This window comes from Mycteria americana, chromosome 25 (assembly GCF_035582795.1).
Source record: "Mycteria americana isolate JAX WOST 10 ecotype Jacksonville Zoo and Gardens chromosome 25, USCA_MyAme_1.0, whole genome shotgun sequence".
Classification (NCBI taxonomy): Eukaryota; Metazoa; Chordata; class Aves; order Ciconiiformes; family Ciconiidae; genus Mycteria; species Mycteria americana.
In genome coordinates, this window is record NC_134389.1 from 1,424,975 (window position 1) to 1,440,206 (window position 15,232).

At 68.6% G+C, this 15,232-nt stretch overlaps 2 protein-coding genes across 6 annotated transcripts in view; both read left to right on the plus strand.

Moving 5' to 3' along the window:
* Positions 1–113: 113 nt before the first annotated feature.
* On the plus strand, positions 114–10,181 carry DENND4B (DENN domain containing 4B). Of its 5 annotated transcripts, none has more exons than XM_075524926.1 (27): positions 114–201; positions 2,566–2,876; positions 2,951–3,203; positions 3,295–3,364; positions 3,525–3,694; positions 3,786–4,027; positions 4,125–4,191; positions 4,273–4,331; positions 4,435–4,579; positions 4,671–4,846; positions 4,961–5,061; positions 5,143–5,358; positions 5,445–5,590; positions 5,682–5,821; positions 5,904–6,027; positions 6,155–6,361; positions 6,448–6,576; positions 6,657–6,810; positions 6,886–7,451; positions 7,536–7,658; positions 7,742–7,917; positions 8,607–8,730; positions 8,811–9,044; positions 9,116–9,221; positions 9,303–9,468; positions 9,553–9,617; positions 9,731–10,181. In XM_075524926.1, the coding sequence occupies exons 2-27, from the start codon at positions 2,578–2,580 to the stop codon at positions 9,874–9,876; spliced, it is 4,404 nt and encodes a 1,467-aa protein (XP_075381041.1). In that variant the 5' UTR covers positions 114–201; positions 2,566–2,577; the 3' UTR covers positions 9,877–10,181. The 5 variants fall into 5 exon arrangements, with proteins under 5 accessions (XP_075381041.1, XP_075381043.1, XP_075381044.1 ...); XM_075524928.1 differs by having other exon boundaries at positions 7,084–7,451; XM_075524929.1 differs by lacking the exon at positions 5,143–5,358.
* Positions 10,182–10,998: 817 nt separating this feature from the next.
* GATAD2B (GATA zinc finger domain containing 2B) overlaps positions 10,999–15,232 on the plus strand; it is a 41,499-nt gene continuing 37,265 nt past the window's right edge. Inside the window, exon 1 of the mRNA XM_075524703.1 lies at positions 10,999–11,156. The gene's annotated coding sequence lies outside the window, so the exon portion shown is untranslated. The remainder of the gene's footprint in view (positions 11,157–15,232) is intronic.

The window sequence follows — 15,232 nt, forward strand, 5'->3', positions numbered from 1 at the left end:
TGGGGGGGTTCTGGGGGTGCCGAGGGGGGTCCTGGGGGGATCCTGCCCGTTTCTGGGGGTCTTGGGGGAGTCCCTGGGGGGCCTCCGCAGAGAGTCCTCCCGGCCGCCAGGGGCCGCTGTCGGCGGCGGCGGGGCCGGGCGGGCGCGCGGTAGCGGCCCGGTGGAGCCCAGCGGCGCGGCCCGGCCCGGCCCGGCCCGCAGGTACCGGCGGGGGCGGCCGCGGGGGCCCGGGGCTGCTCGGGGCCGGCCGGGGCCGGGGGGGCTGGCTGGCTGTAGGGCCGGCTATAGGGCCTGCGGGGCCGGGTGTAGGGCCTGGGCCGGCTATAGGGCCTGTGGGGCCGGGTGTAGGGCCTGGGCCGGCTGTAGGGCCTGTGGGGCCGGGTGTAGGGCCTGTGGTGCATAGGGCCGGCTGTGGGGTGTATAGGGCCGGCTGTGGGGTATATAGGGCCGGCTGTGGCGTATATAGGACTGGCTATGAGGTGCATAGGGCCGGCTATAAGGTGCATAGGGCCGGCTGGGGGGGTAGGTAGGGCCGGCTGTGCAGTGTATAGGGCCGGCTATAGGGTCTGTGGGGCCGGGTGTAGGGCCTGGGCCGGGTGTAGGGCCTGTGGGGCCGGGCGTATATACAGGGTGCATAGGGCTGGCTGTGGGGTATATAGAGCCGGCTATGAGGTGCATAGGGCCGGCTGGGGGGGTAGATAGGGCCAGCTGTGCAGTGTATAGGGCTGGCTATAGGGCCCTGTGGGGCAGGGTGTAGGGTCTGTGGGGCTGGGCGTGTATACAGGGTGTATAGGGCTGGCTGTAGGGTATATAGGGCCAGATATGAGGTGCATAGGGCCGGCTGGGGTGGTAGGTAGGGCTGGCTGTGCAGTGTATAGGGCTGGCTATAGGGCCTGTGGGGCCGGCCGTGTGTCTGGGGTGCACAGGGCCGGCTGGGGTGGTAGGTAGGGCCGGCTGTGCAGCGTATAGGGCTAGCTATAGGGCCTGTGGGGCCGGCCGTGTGTCTGGGGTGCACAGGCCCGGCTGGGGGTGGCCCTGTGGCCAGGCGGACATTTGCAGACGCCCCCATCTCCACCCCAGGGTTTCCAGGCCGAGATGGGGCCGGGGTGGGGGGGCCTGTGGGCTCTGCTGTAGCTTTGCCCACCCCGTGGGGCGCAGAGGCCACGCAACGGGACAGGGTCCCCAGGCACCGTGGGGCAGGGTCTGCCGGGGACGTGCTGCTGCCTGGGGACCCCCGGGGCTCCCCTGCCTTTGGGGCAGGCTCGCCCCATAGCCAGTGGCCAAATCCTGCCCCAGGGCTGGGGCTGGGGCAGGGGCACGGGGGGGGTGTCCCGCCCCCCCCCAGCCACTTCCCCTTCAGCAGCCCCACGGTGGGGCCGGTTCCTGCTCCCGCTGCAGCTGGGGGCAAAGCCCTGCCTCTCCCACGGGACCCCTCCATGGGGCTGCCCACGCCGGGGGTCCATGGGGACATGAGAGCGGGTCAGGGGACCCATCATCCGGGACCCTGCTGTGTCCTGCTGGCTCTCAGTGGGGTGCCCCACTGCAGGGGCCCAGCTGGGAGGACCCATGAGAGAAGGGAGGTTTGGGGGGGGGGGGGCACAGAATGGCTGTGGGGACCCCCCCACACCGGTTTCTCCCCACCCGAGGTGGGTGGCAGGAAGCTAAATTGGGAGCCGGGGCTGCGTCTTGGTGGCTTGACCATCGTCACATGGCGCTGGGCTAAAAATACCCCCAGTGGCCACCCCTGGGGCTGGGGGGTCTCGGGGTCCCCAGCCGGGGGACGGGAACAGGCTCCAGCTGCTGCCGTGGCCCTGCCTCTGCCAGCATGGGGGATGCTGGCACGGCCCCGGTGGGGTGCGACCCCCCCCCGGCTAAGGGGGTTTCCTCCTGGGGCCGTGGGCCCACCACGGTGTCCCTGCTTGGGGTCTCCGTGTTCAGGGTTGGGACTGATTTGCCCCCCCGGTGCGGCTGGGGCAGAGCCGGCGTCGTGCCCCGGTGCCCCGTGGAGGGGGGTGACGGCCGCAGGGGTGTGACGTGGGTGTTCGCCGCCTCGTCGCCTGCTTCCTTCCCCTTTCCAGCCCGCCCCGCGCAGCTCTCCGACAGCCTCCGCGGACCCCTCCTGCGGCGCCCGGGCAAGCTGGGGGCTCTGGGGACAGGGAGGGAGTGCGTGGAGGGGAGAGGGGCCAGCTGCGGGCCAGGGGTGCAGCCACCAAGCCGGGGGGGCCACGCCGCAGGGTGGGGGTCCTGTCTCAGAGGCGCTGCCTGAGGGGTGTCCCCCCGCAGCCGCTGTGCTCGGGGTGGGGTGCTGGACCCCCCCCCCAAGCCGTGGGGGTCCCCATCGCATCGCCCTGTGCTTCGCGGCGTGACCGGAAGCCTCCTCCCTTCCCGTCCCCGGCGCTTTCGCCCCGTCAGCTCCGCCGTGCCCCACGGCCACCAGCTCAGCCGTGGGGCACCCCACGCTGCCAGCCCGCCGAGGCGAAGGAGCTTCCCCTGCTCCACGGGGCCCCAGGGACGGCCAGGCCGGGTGGGTTGAGGTGACACCCATCCCGCTGTGTCCCCCCGCAGATGCCGTGAGCCATGTCGGACGAGAAGCCCCCGCAGCTGGTGGACTACTTCGTGGTGGCCGGACTGACGGATACCTCGCGGCCGCTGGAGGAGGAGAACCAGCAGCACCGCCCGGCCCGCCCCAGCGAGCCCATCACCGACGTGGCCGTCATCATCCGCTCGCAGGGCGAGGAGGTGCCCCACGGCTTCACCTGCATCGAGACCACCACCTCGGGCCACCCCGTCGACCTCAACGCCGGGCTGCTCAACAACCCCCAGATGTTCATATGCTACAAGCGGGGCCGGGACAAGCCCCCCCTCATCGAGCTGGGGTGAGTCCCGGGGAGCGGGGCTGTGGGGGAAGACGAGCTCCCGGGGGTCCCCCTCACCCCTCCTCTCCACCCAGGGTGCACTACGAGGGCAAGGACCGCCCGAAGCCGGGCTATAAGATCCTGGACACGACGCCCTACAGTCGCTCGGCCAACCTCAATTCGGGGGGGCCGGGACACCAACGCACCTTCCTGACGTACCGGCGAGCGGCCGAGCCCCACGGCCACAACACGCTGGGGGTCACCGACATCTGCCTCGTCATGCCCAGCAAGGGCGAGAGCACCCCCCACACCTTCTGCCGGGTGGACAAGAACCTCAACACCAGCATGGTGGGTGGCAGGGTCCTTCTCGCCGCTGCCGGGACGCCCCCGCCGCCATCCGGCCCACGCTGACCCCCCCCTCTCCGCTCCCTCCTTGCAGTGGGGCCCTGCCCTGTTCCTGTGCTACAAGATCGCCATGGCCAAGGCCAACACGCTGGTCTACGAAGCAGGTAGGGTCTCTCGTGGCGACTGCGGGGGGGATCAACCCGCCGTGGGTTCGCCTTAGCAGGCTGCCAGGCGCCCACCCAGCTGCTCCCACCCTCCTCCTCCTCGGCTGGATGGGGGAAATGATAAGGTGAGGCTCATCCTTCTGTCCGTCTGTCCCACCAGGGCTGCTGGGGCGTTACCCCGAGCAGGACAGCGAGTCCTTCCCCCTGCCCGAATCGGTGCCCGTCTTCTGCCTGCCCATGGGGGCCACCATCGAGAGCTGGCCGGCCGACACCAAGTACCCGCTGCCCGTCTTCTCCACCTTCGTGCTGACCGGCGCCTCGGGCGACAAGGCAGGACGGGGCCGGGGGGGATGCGGGCTGGCGGGGGGACGGACGGCATCGACGGGGGGGATGTCCCACCCTGACCGCCCACCCCACGCAGGTGTACGGGGCGGCCATCCAGTTCCACGAGGCGTTTCCCCGGGAGCGGCTGTCGGAGAAGCAGAGCCTGCGCCTGGGGCTGCTGAGCGTGGTGGACCGACGGCCTGTGGCCGGCCGCTCGCTGCAGACCCGCAAGAGCATCTGCGTCCTCTCCCACTGGCCCTTCTTCGACGTCTTCCGCAAGTTCCTCATGTTTATCTACCGCTACTCCATCTCGGGGCCCCACGTGCTGCCCCTCGAGACGTGAGCGCCGGGCGGCGGGAGGTTTGGGGGGGGGACACACATGACAAAGGGGTGGCCCCCGTCATCTCCCCGCGCTGACGGGCCCCTCTGCCTGCAGGCACATCTCGCACTTCATGCACAACGTCCCCTTCCCGTCCCCGCAGCGGCCGCGCATCCTGGTCCAGGTGAGTCATCGTGCGTGTTCCCCGCCGTCCCCGTCCCCGTGCTGCCTCCCCCCAGCCCACCGTGTCCCCGTGTCCCCCCAGATGTCCCCGTACGACAACCTGCTGCTGTGCCGGCCCGTGTCCTCCCCGCTGCCGCTCAGGTAGGGATGGCTGTGGGGCGCTGGGGCTGGGGGACACGCACCCACACGTGGGAGGGGGACACGTGGCGGCTGAGTGACGTCCCCGTCCCCCCCCCCCGCCCAGCGGCGCCAGCTTCCTGACGCTGCTGCAGAACCTGGGCCCCGACAACGCGGTGGCGCTGCTGGTGGCCGTGCTGACCGAGCAGAAGCTGCTCATCCACTCCCTGCGCCCCGACGTCCTGACCAGCGTGGGCGAAGCCCTGGTGGCGGTGAGTGCCGGGGAGGGGACGCCGCGGGGGACGCGCCGCGGCGCTGGGGACCCCCGGCCCGCGGCGCTGACCGCCCTTGTCCTGTCCCCAGATGATCTTCCCCCTGCGCTGGCAGTGCCCCTACATCCCGCTGTGCCCGCTGGCGCTGGCTGACGTGCTGTGTGCCCCCGTGCCCTTCATTGTAGGCATCCACTCCAGCTACTTCGACCTCTACGAGCCCCCCAGGGACGTCATCTTCGTCGACCTGGACACCAACACCATCTTCCAGTGAGTGGCCCCCCATTCTTGGCCGTGCGGGGTGGGCTTCACCAGCCGGGTGCTGCCTGGAGGGATGCCGGGGGTCCGCCGGCTGCCCTCCCCTCGTCCCTCTGTCCCCCCCAGGAGCGAGGAACGCAAGCTGCTGTCCCCCCGCTCCCTGCCCCGCCGGCCCTGCAAGGTGCTGCTGGCCTCGCTGCACAGCCTCTCCCAGCAGCTGGATGAGAGTGAGTGGGGGTCCGGGGGGACCCCACAGCCGCCTGCGCCCGCCCCCCACCCTAATTTCCCCCCCCACCTTGCTTTCGCAGTGTACAGCGGGCCAGGGGAGGAGGCGTCGCTGGAGCTGCTGCTGAGCGACGCGGAGGCGGCGCGGGGGCGGCGGGCGCAGCTGGAGCTGGAGGCGCGGGCGGCCTTCCTGCGCTTCATGGCCTGCGCCCTGCGGGGCTACCGCTCCTTCCTGCGCCCCATCGCCCTGGCCCCCGCCCCGGCCGGCCGCGACGCCGGCAGCCTCTTCGCCCTGCAGGGTGGGTGGGTGGGTGGGCGGCGGGGAAAGCCGGGGGGTAACCGGAGGGGGGCGGCTGGATTTAACTGCCCCGGCCCGTCCCCTCAGGGTTCCTCAAGTCCCGGGAGCGGGCGTACCACCGGTTTTACGGGCAGCTGCTGCGCACCCAGCTCTTCACCCAGTTCATCGAGGACTGCTCCTTCGCCAGCGACCGAGACCCCTGCCTCGAGTTTTTCGACACCTGCGTGGATAAGGTGGGTCCCGCCGGCTCTGCGTCGCGTCCCTGTGTGTCCGTCGTCCGTCCCCCCCCCCCCGCCCCGGTGACACCCCGCGCCCCCTCCCCAGGTGCAGGCGGAGCTGGAGAAGCCGGAGGACACCCCCCTGATGGAGCTGGACGACCCACGGGGGGGCGAGCACACCGTCTTCATCACCCCCCCCGAGCAGCCGGCGGGTCCCGACGGCGCCGAGCTGCCTGCGCGGTACCGGTGAGACCCCCCCCCTCGACTCCCCCAGCCCCCGCCGCCCCCCGCGTCCCCCCCCAGCTCAGCCTCTGCTCCCTCCCCCCAGCTATGACGGGTTCCCCACCCTGCGCCCCGAGCTCCTGGAGCCCCCCCGGGACCCGCTGGTGGCCCAGCTGTGCCAGGCCAGGAGCAGTGCCCCCAGCAGCCCGGCCCCACGCAGGACCAAGCAGGTGAGCGGGGCCAACGGTGCAACGAGTTGGCCGGGCCTCAGCGGGGACGGGACGGCGAGGGGGGCGCAGGATGCCGGCTGCTCTCCCCCCGCCCCCAGCTCTCTCCTCTTCCTCCCCTGGTCCCCAGGAGATGAAGGTGGCCCAGCGTGTGGCCCAGAAGTACTCCTCGGTGCCCGACATGTGGGCCAAGTGCCTGCTGGGCCACTGCTACGGGCTCTGGTTCCTCTACCTGCCCACCCACGTCCGCGCCGCCCCCGCCAAGCTGCGGGCGCTCCAGCTGGCCTACGAGGTCCTGCGCAAGATGGAGGCTCACAAAGTGGTGCTGCCGGATGAAGTAGGTGGCATTTGGGGCAGGGGGACTCGCCGGGGGGGGACGGACGGACCCCGGTTGCCCCTGATTGCCCGTGGTTGCCCCCCCAGGTCTGCTACCGCATCCTGATGCAGCTCTGCGGGCAGTACGGGGAGCCGGTGCTGTCGGTGCGGGTGCTGCTGGAGATGAAGCGTGCCGGCATCGTGCCCAACACCATCACCTACGGCTACTACAACAAGGTGACGAGGGGGACGCGCACACGGCGGGGACGGAGGGGGGGGCCCTTCCGGCGCCTGACCGCGTCCCCCCCACCTCGCAGGCGGTGCTGGAGAGCAAGTGGCCGGCGGGCACCCAGAGCGGGCGCCTGCGCTGGGCCAAACTCCGCAACGTGGTGCTGGGGGCCGCCCAGTTTCGGCAGCCCCTGCGGCAGCGGGAACGCCGGGCCGCCGCCGCCGCCGCCGCCGCCCCCCCAGGTAGGTGGGGATGGGGGAGAGGCCGGGGGGGGGCCGCTGTCACCCCGCTGACGGCCCCCTCGTCCCCTCCCGCAGGCGGCCGAGCCCCCCCGGCACCCCGTCCCGGCCTGCAGCGGCAGACCACCTGGGCCGGGCGCAGCCTGCGGGACCCCCCCGCAGCCCCCCGGCTGGTGAAGAGCGGCAGCCTCAGCTTCCCCGGCGGCACCCACGGTGAGGGGGGCCGGGGGGGACCGGGGGAGCCCCCAACTACCCGTCCCCCACCTCTTCCCGCAGCCCCGGACCCGCTGCCCCCCCGGCTGCGGGGTCCCCCCGGTTCGGCCGACGGGAGCCTGTCGGACGTCAGCTTCGCCACGGATGAGAGCGACCGGGCGGACGAGGGGCCGGTGGGTGCCGGGGGGCCGGCGGGGGGCACGCCGCGGCGGGGGCTGGCCGCCAAGCTGCAGCAGCTGCTGTCCCCCGGCAAGCGGCCCCCGCTCCGGCCAGCCGCCAGCGCCGAGCTCCCCGCCGGCTCCCGGGATGCCGCCGATGCCGCCTGCCCGCGCCGGGGCTCCGAGCAGCGGGATGGGGAGCCCCCGCCGCGCCGCAGCCCCGCCGAGACCCTGCTGCGCCCACGGGAGCGCCCCGAATCCACCGCCTCCGAGGTACCCGGCTTCTCCCCGGGGGCTGTGGCTGTCCGTCTGTCTGTCCGTCCTCGCTGACGCCACGTGTGTGTGTCCCCCCCCCAGAGCTCCGTCTCGCTGGGCAGCGAGTTGGACCTGTCGGACGCCTCGGTGGGCAGCGCTGGCGTTCCCAAGTCCTCTGAGCCACCGGCCGACGGGGTGGCCGGGCAGGAGCCGCCTGCCGTGGAGGTGAGTCGGGGGGGGTCCTGTCCCGCTGCGGCCCCCCCAGTACCGGTGCCGTGGGGGCTGACGGTGCCGCCGGCGGTGGCCAGGTCCTGCTGTCCAGCTGCTCGCGGTGCCAAGGCTGCAGCGCGCTGGTGTACGACGAGGAGGTGATGGCCGGCTGGACCTCCGACGACTCCAACCTCAACACCACCTGCCCCTTCTGTGGCCGCTCCTTCGTCCCCTTCCTCAGCATCGAGATCCAGGACTTCCAGCTGCCCCCCAGGTGGGACCCCCCGGCCCGGCGGGACCCCGCGCCCCCCTGTGTCCCTCGTCCTCCGGGGGAAACCCGAATGTCCCCCATCCTCCCCGGGGTCCCCGGCACCCCTCTTTGCTGCCCGCCAGTGTTGCCCCGTCCTCTCATCCTCTGGGGGAAGACCTTAACGTCCCGCATCCTCCCAGTGTCCCCAGTGTCCCCAGCCCCCTTCTTTGCTGCCCACCAGTGTCACTTGTCTCTCTGTCCTCTGGGGGAAAACCCTAATGTCCCGCATCCACACAGGTGTCCCCGGTGTCCCCAGTGCACCCAGCCTCCCTCTTTGCTGCCCACTGGCGTCCCCTGTCCTGTCCTCGGGGAAAAAACACATACTCCCTGGTGTCCCTGGTGTCCCCAACGTCCCTTTTTGCTGCCCGCTGCTGTTCCCCACCCTCTGGGGGAAAACCCCCATGTCCCGCATCCACCCCGGTGTCCCTGGTGTCCCCAGTGTCCCTAACCCCCTTCTTTGCTGCTCACCATCCTTCCATCCTCTGGGGGAAACCCTAATGTCCACATCCCCCCCGCTGTCCCCAAGCGTCCCCAAACCCCGTCTTCGCCGCCTGTCGTTTTCCCCCATCCTTCCATCCTCCGGGGAAATCCCTAACGTCCCGTGTCCTCCCCGGTGCCCCCCGTTTCCGTAACCCCCTGTCTTTGCCACGCAGCACCGCCGAGGACGGCTCCCTCCCTCCTCCTACCGCGCAAGGACCGGTGCTCAGCGACCGCCGCCGCTGCCTGGCCCTGGATGAGGCCGAGCCGGAGCTCTGCAACGGCTGCCCGGACGCGGCGGTACGGTGCCGGGCACGGAGAAGGGAGACAACCGTCCCCACGAGGGGCCGAGTTTCCCAGCGGTGTGGTGTCCCCCGTAGGTGCCGCGGCGGTCGGAGCGGGTGGCTTTCGCCTACCTGAGCCCGTTGGTGCTGCGGAAAGAGCTGGAAAGTTTAGTGGAGAACGAAGGCGGCGAGTTCCTGGCGCAGCCGGAGCTGGTGGACAGTCACCCCATCATCTACTGGAACCTCGTCTGGTACTTCCAGCGCTTGGGGCTGCCCAGCAACCTCCCCCGCCTGCTCCTGGGCTCCCAGCACGTCGCCCCGGCCCCCCAGGTAAGGCGGGGGGGCTACGGAGGAGGTTGTGGGGGTGCCGCCGGCCCGGTGCTCACCTGCCTGTCCCGCAGGCGCAGCCCCCCGACTCTCCCTGCGTACGCGTGCGGCTGCTCTGGGACGTCCTGGCCCCCGAGCCCGACAGCTTCCCCCCGCTTTACGTCCTCTGGAGGCTTCACAGTGAGTCGGGGGGCGGAGGGGAGGGGGGAACCGCAGCGGCAGGGCGGTGCTGACCCCGTCCCCGTCGTCCCCCCCCCCCAGGTAACGTCCCCACCCGGCTGCGGTCCTGGCGGCCCCACGGCCACCCCTTCTCGTTGGCCTTCCTGGAAGCCGTGCTGAGCCACGTGGGGCTGAGCGAGGTGCACAAGGCCATCGCCCTCTTCCTCGAGACGGTGGCAGCCCCGGGTGGCCCCCGGAACCTGCAGAGGTAGGAGTGTGACCCCCCCCAGATCCCCCCCGTCAGCACCGGGCCGGCTCCCCCCCCCGCCCCCTCACCGCTCTGCCTCCCCAGGAGCATCTACCGGGAAATCCTCTTCCTCACGTTGGCGGCGCTGGGCAGGGACCACATGGACATCGGTACGGGGGGCTCGGGGAGTGGCTGGGGGGGGACGGGACACGCACACACTGGGGGGCCCCCCCCAGCAACGCTGATGGCCGGTGTGTCCATCCCCCCCCCCTTCGCCTCGCAGCCGCCTTCGACAAGAAGTACAAGTCGGCCTACAACAAGCTGGCGGGGAGCCTGGGCAAGGAGGAGCTGCGGCGGCGGCGGGCGCAGCCCCCCAGCTCCAAAGCCATCGACTGCCGCAAGAGTTTCGGGGCCACCCTCGAGTGCTAGAGGTGGCCCCCACGCCCCCCCCCACCCTAGGGACAGAAGGGGGGGGGGTCCCAGGCCACCCAAGCCCGGGGGAGGGGGGGGGGGGGGGCGGGGAGCCCCCACCACAGCCCCTGGCTCACAAAAGGTTTTATATGTCAGTGTTAATATATTTTTATTTATTTATTCCCCCCCCCCCTCGGCACCCTCTCCTCACTTGTGCTGGCAGCCGGGTGGGTGCCCGCCCTGGCTCTCCGCATCCCCCACCTCCCCGTCTCCCGTCGCCGCCTGCCCGTGCCCCGGGGGGGTTCGGGGGCCATCGCGGGGGTTTGGGGGGGGCCCCCCCCCTCGCACTGTGCAATAGGAGCCCCCCGCCCCGGGGGTCTGTAAATAAAAGCCGCTGCGGTATTTTCCCTGCTGCCTCCCCGGGCGCCTTCTTGGGGGGCGTCGAGGGGGAGCGGGCGGGGACGGGACACCCCCCGGCCCCCCCCCGGGGGTGTCGGCGGCACCACGGAGAGGCGGGAAGAGGTGCCCGAGCGTTGGCCTGCAGCCACGGCGGCCATCTTGGGGCCTGGCAGAGGGACCTCGGGGCTGGCGCGAGGCCTCCTCAGCGCTGGGGCCCTGCCCGCTGCCGGCGACACCGGGAAGCGGGGGGGGGAGGGGACACGAAGCGCGGCTCTGCCCGGTACCGGGGCCCGCTCCCCCCCCCTCCTCCCGCGGCGTCGCGCCGGGCCACGTGCACCCCCGTACCGGGCGCCACGTGGGCCGGGCGCAGGGCGGCTACGGCGGCCGCCTTGGGCCCAAATTCCCCCGCGAGCAGCGCGGGGGGGTGGTGGGGGGGGTGGTGGTGGTGGTTTTTGCCCGCCGACACCGCGCGCGGCCGGCAGTACCCGGATGTCGAGGCTCGGGGACCCATTAAAGGCGCCCCGCGGGGAAGCTGGGCGGCTTCCCATTGGCGGAGCCGCGCGCCAATCTTCGCACCCGCCCGCCAGTAAGAAGCGGGGGGCGGGCCCGACAGGGGAGGCCTGCGGGTTCGATTGGCGGAGCGGCGCGTCCGTCGTCGCGCCGTACCAATGGGCGTCGCGTCTGGGGTCGGGAGGCGGGGCGAGAGCGGCGGGGCCGCTGCCCAATCAGCGGCATTGTTTGTGGTGGTGCCGGCTGCGCTCCGCGGCGGCTGGTGGCTGCGGCGCCGCGTCTGCTCCGCCCGCCCGGCCCGGCCCGGCCCCGGCCCCGGCTCGGCCCCGGCTCGGCCCCAGGGCACCCACCGGCGCCCCCAGCCCCCAGGGCGGCGCCCCCCGAGCCAGGTGAGGGCTGCGGAGGCGGGGGGGCCGGGCCCGGCGGGGGTGGCGGTGCCGGTGTGTGTGTGTGGGGGGGCAGGGCCCGGGGCTTTGGGGTGGGGGGGCCGAGCTCAGGGGCTGAGGGGAGCGGGGGTCTGTATTTGGGGGGCAGCGCCCGTGGGGTTGAGGGGGGGGGTTCTTCTGGCAGGAGGTAGAGCCTGGGGGGTTTGGGGGGGGGGGCAGAGCGTAGGGATTTGGGAGGGGAGGGGGTGGGGGGGGGCTGGGCCTTTGTGGGGGCAGAGCTCAGAGATCGGGGGGGGGGGGGGGGCAGAGCGGTTTGAGGGGGCAGAGCCCCGGGTTTCTGGGGCTGGCACTAGCACGGTGCAGAGCTCGGAGGGGTCCAGGGGCCCAGCGGGGCTTGGGGGGATGCAGAGCCCAGGGTTTGGTGGGGGGGCAGAGCCCAAGGGGTTTGGGGGGGTGGCAGGGGCTGGCCCAGCCCTCGGGAACGGGCGAGGAGGGCTGGGGGCGGGGATGCCCCGTGGTAAAACGGGGTGTTGGCTCTTCCTCCAGGGCTGGGGGGGCCGGTCCCTGCCCGGCTGGGGACCGTCTGGGCCGGGGCGGGGCTGTCTGGGCCGGGGGCGGTGGGGAAGCGGGGTGCGGGCGCTGCCTGGCTCCGGGCCTGCTGTGCGTGGGGGGTCCCCGGGGCAAGGGAGAGCGGGGCGGGGGCGGCCGCCTCCTTCTAACCGGAGGCGAGAGAGCGGGGCGGGAGCAGCCGCCTCTCCACGCACCTGGAGGGTTTGGGGGAGCAGGGTCCGTCACCCCCCGTCCCCCCAGTCCTCGGGGTTGGGGCTGGGTACCGCCGCTTCACGGGGAGCGACGCCGCGATGGAGCGGCCCCCCACGATGGGGGGGCTCGGGGCTGGCTGCTCCCCCCACCCCGTCACCCGGAGGGGGCACCCCCTTTGTTCCCTCCTCTTCTGCTGGGTTTCCTTCTGCGATTCCCGTTTCCTTCTGCGATTCCCGTTTCCTTCTGCGATTCCCGTTTCCTTCAGCGTTGCCATCGCGGCGTTTCCCTGCTCCCTCGTTGGGCAGGCGATGGGAAGGGGTGAATGACTGTCCCTGCCTCGCTCTGCTGTCGGTTGGGAATCCAGGTTTTCTGCCCTGCAGGATTCTGCCTCCTTTCTTTGCTTTCCGCCCCCCTTTCCTGATGCTGCTTCCCCACGTCAAAACCAGGAGGGGGGCAGCCAGGAAAACTTTCACATCTCTGCTTTAACGTGGAGCAAGAGAGTCCAGCAACTGCCTCCTCCTTCCATGCGGGCAGCACAGGCAGCCCTGCCCGCACCCCTTTTGCTGGGGGGATGAAAACCCCGCTTTTGGGGAGGCACAGGCCCTTCCTCACTCGGCGTTTGGGAAGCTGGGTGGTATGGTTCCTCTCCCCTTTGCTCAATTTCCCAAAATAAGAGTGTTCAAGGCGTTTAGAAATGCTCTCCCTTCCCCTCCGTGCGAGAAAGAAGGGTCTCTTTGATGGCGGGGGGGGTGCTCTGCCAGGAAGAGAGGAGGAGGAGGTGGTTTGGGCAAGCGGAGGGTAGCTGAAAGCAAGGAGGAAGAGCGACAGCATATGGATGCGATCGTATCGATTCGCTTTAGCTGCCTTGCCTTCCTCGCCTTCTGTTTGCTGAAATCACCCCCCGAAAAGGGATTTTTTTTAATTTTTTTTTTTTTTTTTTTTTTTTTTGAGCCTGCCTTGGCTGCTGACAGGCTGGAGGAGGAAGGGGGGGGGTTATGAGCCTGTGGGGAACGGCGTCCTTCTGGAAGAAGGTGTGGGAGGTTTTGACTCTTATTTCTCGGTGTTCTTTGGTGGGGGTTGGGGAAGGATTGCAACAACAAGCGGTTCAAGAGGACGGTGGTTTTTAAGGATTGTGCGTGGTTGGCTACCGGCAGAGGAGCGTGTGCCTTCTCACCAGGGAGCCAAGGGCCGGCCGTGTTTGAGCTGTCTAGGTGTGCAGGGAGAGCCCCCACCCCTTGAAATGCTGGTGCTCTGCTCTGGCACATCCCTGGATTTTAAATAGCCCGTGATGCTCCTGTCACCGGGGGCAAACACGATTTTGGCTCACGTGGCCGTCGCGGGAGCTCGGTGCAGCCGTCGAGCTGGGATGCCGCTGGGACCGGGCACCCTCGGGGTGAAACGATGCCTTTACCACGTTTGTACCTTATCCGAAACGGGGTTCGTGTCCCCTTGGTTGGGCGTCTGTAGGGATCCCCCTGCCTCGCCGTGATTTAGGAGCATGCCTGGAATTTGTTGCATTCCTGGTTCTCCTGGGTGCATCGGAGCTGTTGATTGCCTGGCGGTGGGAAACAGCCCAAAAGACCCGTCTCGGGGCCGGCGACCTGATTTCCGAGCCGTTAAGATCTTTAGCGCGAGGTGCAACCTTCGCTTCGGCGCTTTTCCTGATCACGAGGCTGCGTGAAACCGAATGTGACGTGCAGCTGACAGGGAGCATCCATCTTTGCAGCGCTGCGGTTTGCCCGTGCCGAGAGCGGCCTGGCTTCCTCTTCCGATGGCTAACGGGCTCCTGCCGGTCATGGCACGCGGCTCCGCTCAGAGCATCCCGGTCCCTGCTGTGCTCCCGGCTGCTCCGGAGCAGGGTGGGGGATCGCTGCCTCCTTTCAAATGTTTCTGGGAAGGGGAGAGCAGAAATAGCTACTCGGCAGAGTTAATTAAACTTAAGATGCTCTTGAAAGTGTCTTTTCTGCCAATGTTTTCTTCCGAGGGAGCGGTGCGGGGCTCGTGATCAACCGCTCGGAAGATGCAGGGGGGTTTGGATGAGAGGAGCTTCCCGGATTCATTCACTGAGCTGCTCTCATCGCTCACTACTCCCTTCAGCATTTAAGGAGAAACAATCACCGAAGACTTTTTTTTTTTCTTTTAATTTATTTCCCTGTTAATTGACAATTCTCTGCGCTTTGTTCTTCCCCCTCCTGCAACTACGAACCTCTCACCAGACCCTGATCTTGCGGGGGGTAGTGGGCTGCGGCCCCTGTGCACCGGGATAACTCGCCCCTTTTTGGGAGCCTTTGTCTGGCGAGCGGCCCCGCTCATCCCGGCTCGGAAGGAGTCCTGTTGCACCGCTCTGTCGTAAGAATCGCTGATTTTTTAAAACATTTTGGCAATAACGAGAACTAGGGATGGGGGGGGGAGGAAAAATCCCTGTTTTTTGGTTTTTTTTTTTTTTTTTTTTTTTTACAACCCAGCGTATTACCCCATGGAGAGAAACTTTTATTTTTTTAAAGGGGCGTTTGGTTCGGGTGGTGTTTAAAGCCGCTGGTGTGCGAGTACCGAACGTGTGGCTCTGCATCGTGTTTGTGCCGAGGCACAACAGCAAAATGTTTCTGTTTTTAAAAAAAAAAAAAAAAGAGAGATTGGCTATAAATCTAATCCCCATGTAAAGCTATCCACCTCACGCGCAGAAATTCAACCTATCAGGCCGTGCCACATGCCGCTGCAGTTTTATAGCGTTGGATCGACTGCTGGAAGATGGAGAAGAAACTTACTTTTACGCGGAGCTGCCGTGCCGAGACCTCGCCGGCGCTTCTGCGCGGGCAGGTCGAGCGCGGACGCGGTTCGGGGATCCATTTGCTTCCGTAGCTCCTCGGTGCCGCGAGCGATCGCTCCGTGGAAAGCCGTCTTTTTGGGTTTCGCCCAGAGACTCGTGGATTTCTGCTCCTTAATCTCGAGGGGGTTCAGAGGAGCCTGCTTACAGATGGCTGGGGTTTCATTTGCAGTGACTTTTTTGTTGTTGTTGTTGCATGTAGGTTATTTTGCAGGTTTTTTTAAACACGTGGGATGATATATCGCTGTTCCATAATTTAGTTTGCATCATCTCGGGGTGATGCACCAAGCAACGGGGCCTGGGAAGTGAGATGTTGCGATGAGCCCGTATTTCTCTCCTTCGCTGTTATGGATAGACTTCACGTCATTTCTCTTGATCGGTTTCAGTATTTCAGGTAATTTGGCTATTTAAAAAAAAAATCATAAGTGTTCTCTGCCGCAGCTGCGCTTTCTTCAGGAGGTTTCTGTGGAAAGCGGTGGAAAAGCGAGGAGCT

Excerpts from the sequence above, each read along its gene's own strand:
- DENND4B (XM_075524926.1), top strand. The coding sequence starts at position 2,578 with ATGTCGGACGAGAAGCCCCCGCAGCTGGTGGACTACTTCGTGGTGGCC. Across the intron at positions 5,591-5,681 it reads TCGACACCTGCGTGGATAAG|GTGCAGGCGGAGCTGGAGAA; the intron begins GTGGGTCCCGCC and ends CCCCCTCCCCAG. Across the intron at positions 7,659-7,741 it reads AGGAGCCGCCTGCCGTGGAG|GTCCTGCTGTCCAGCTGCTC; the intron begins GTGAGTCGGGGG and ends GGCGGTGGCCAG.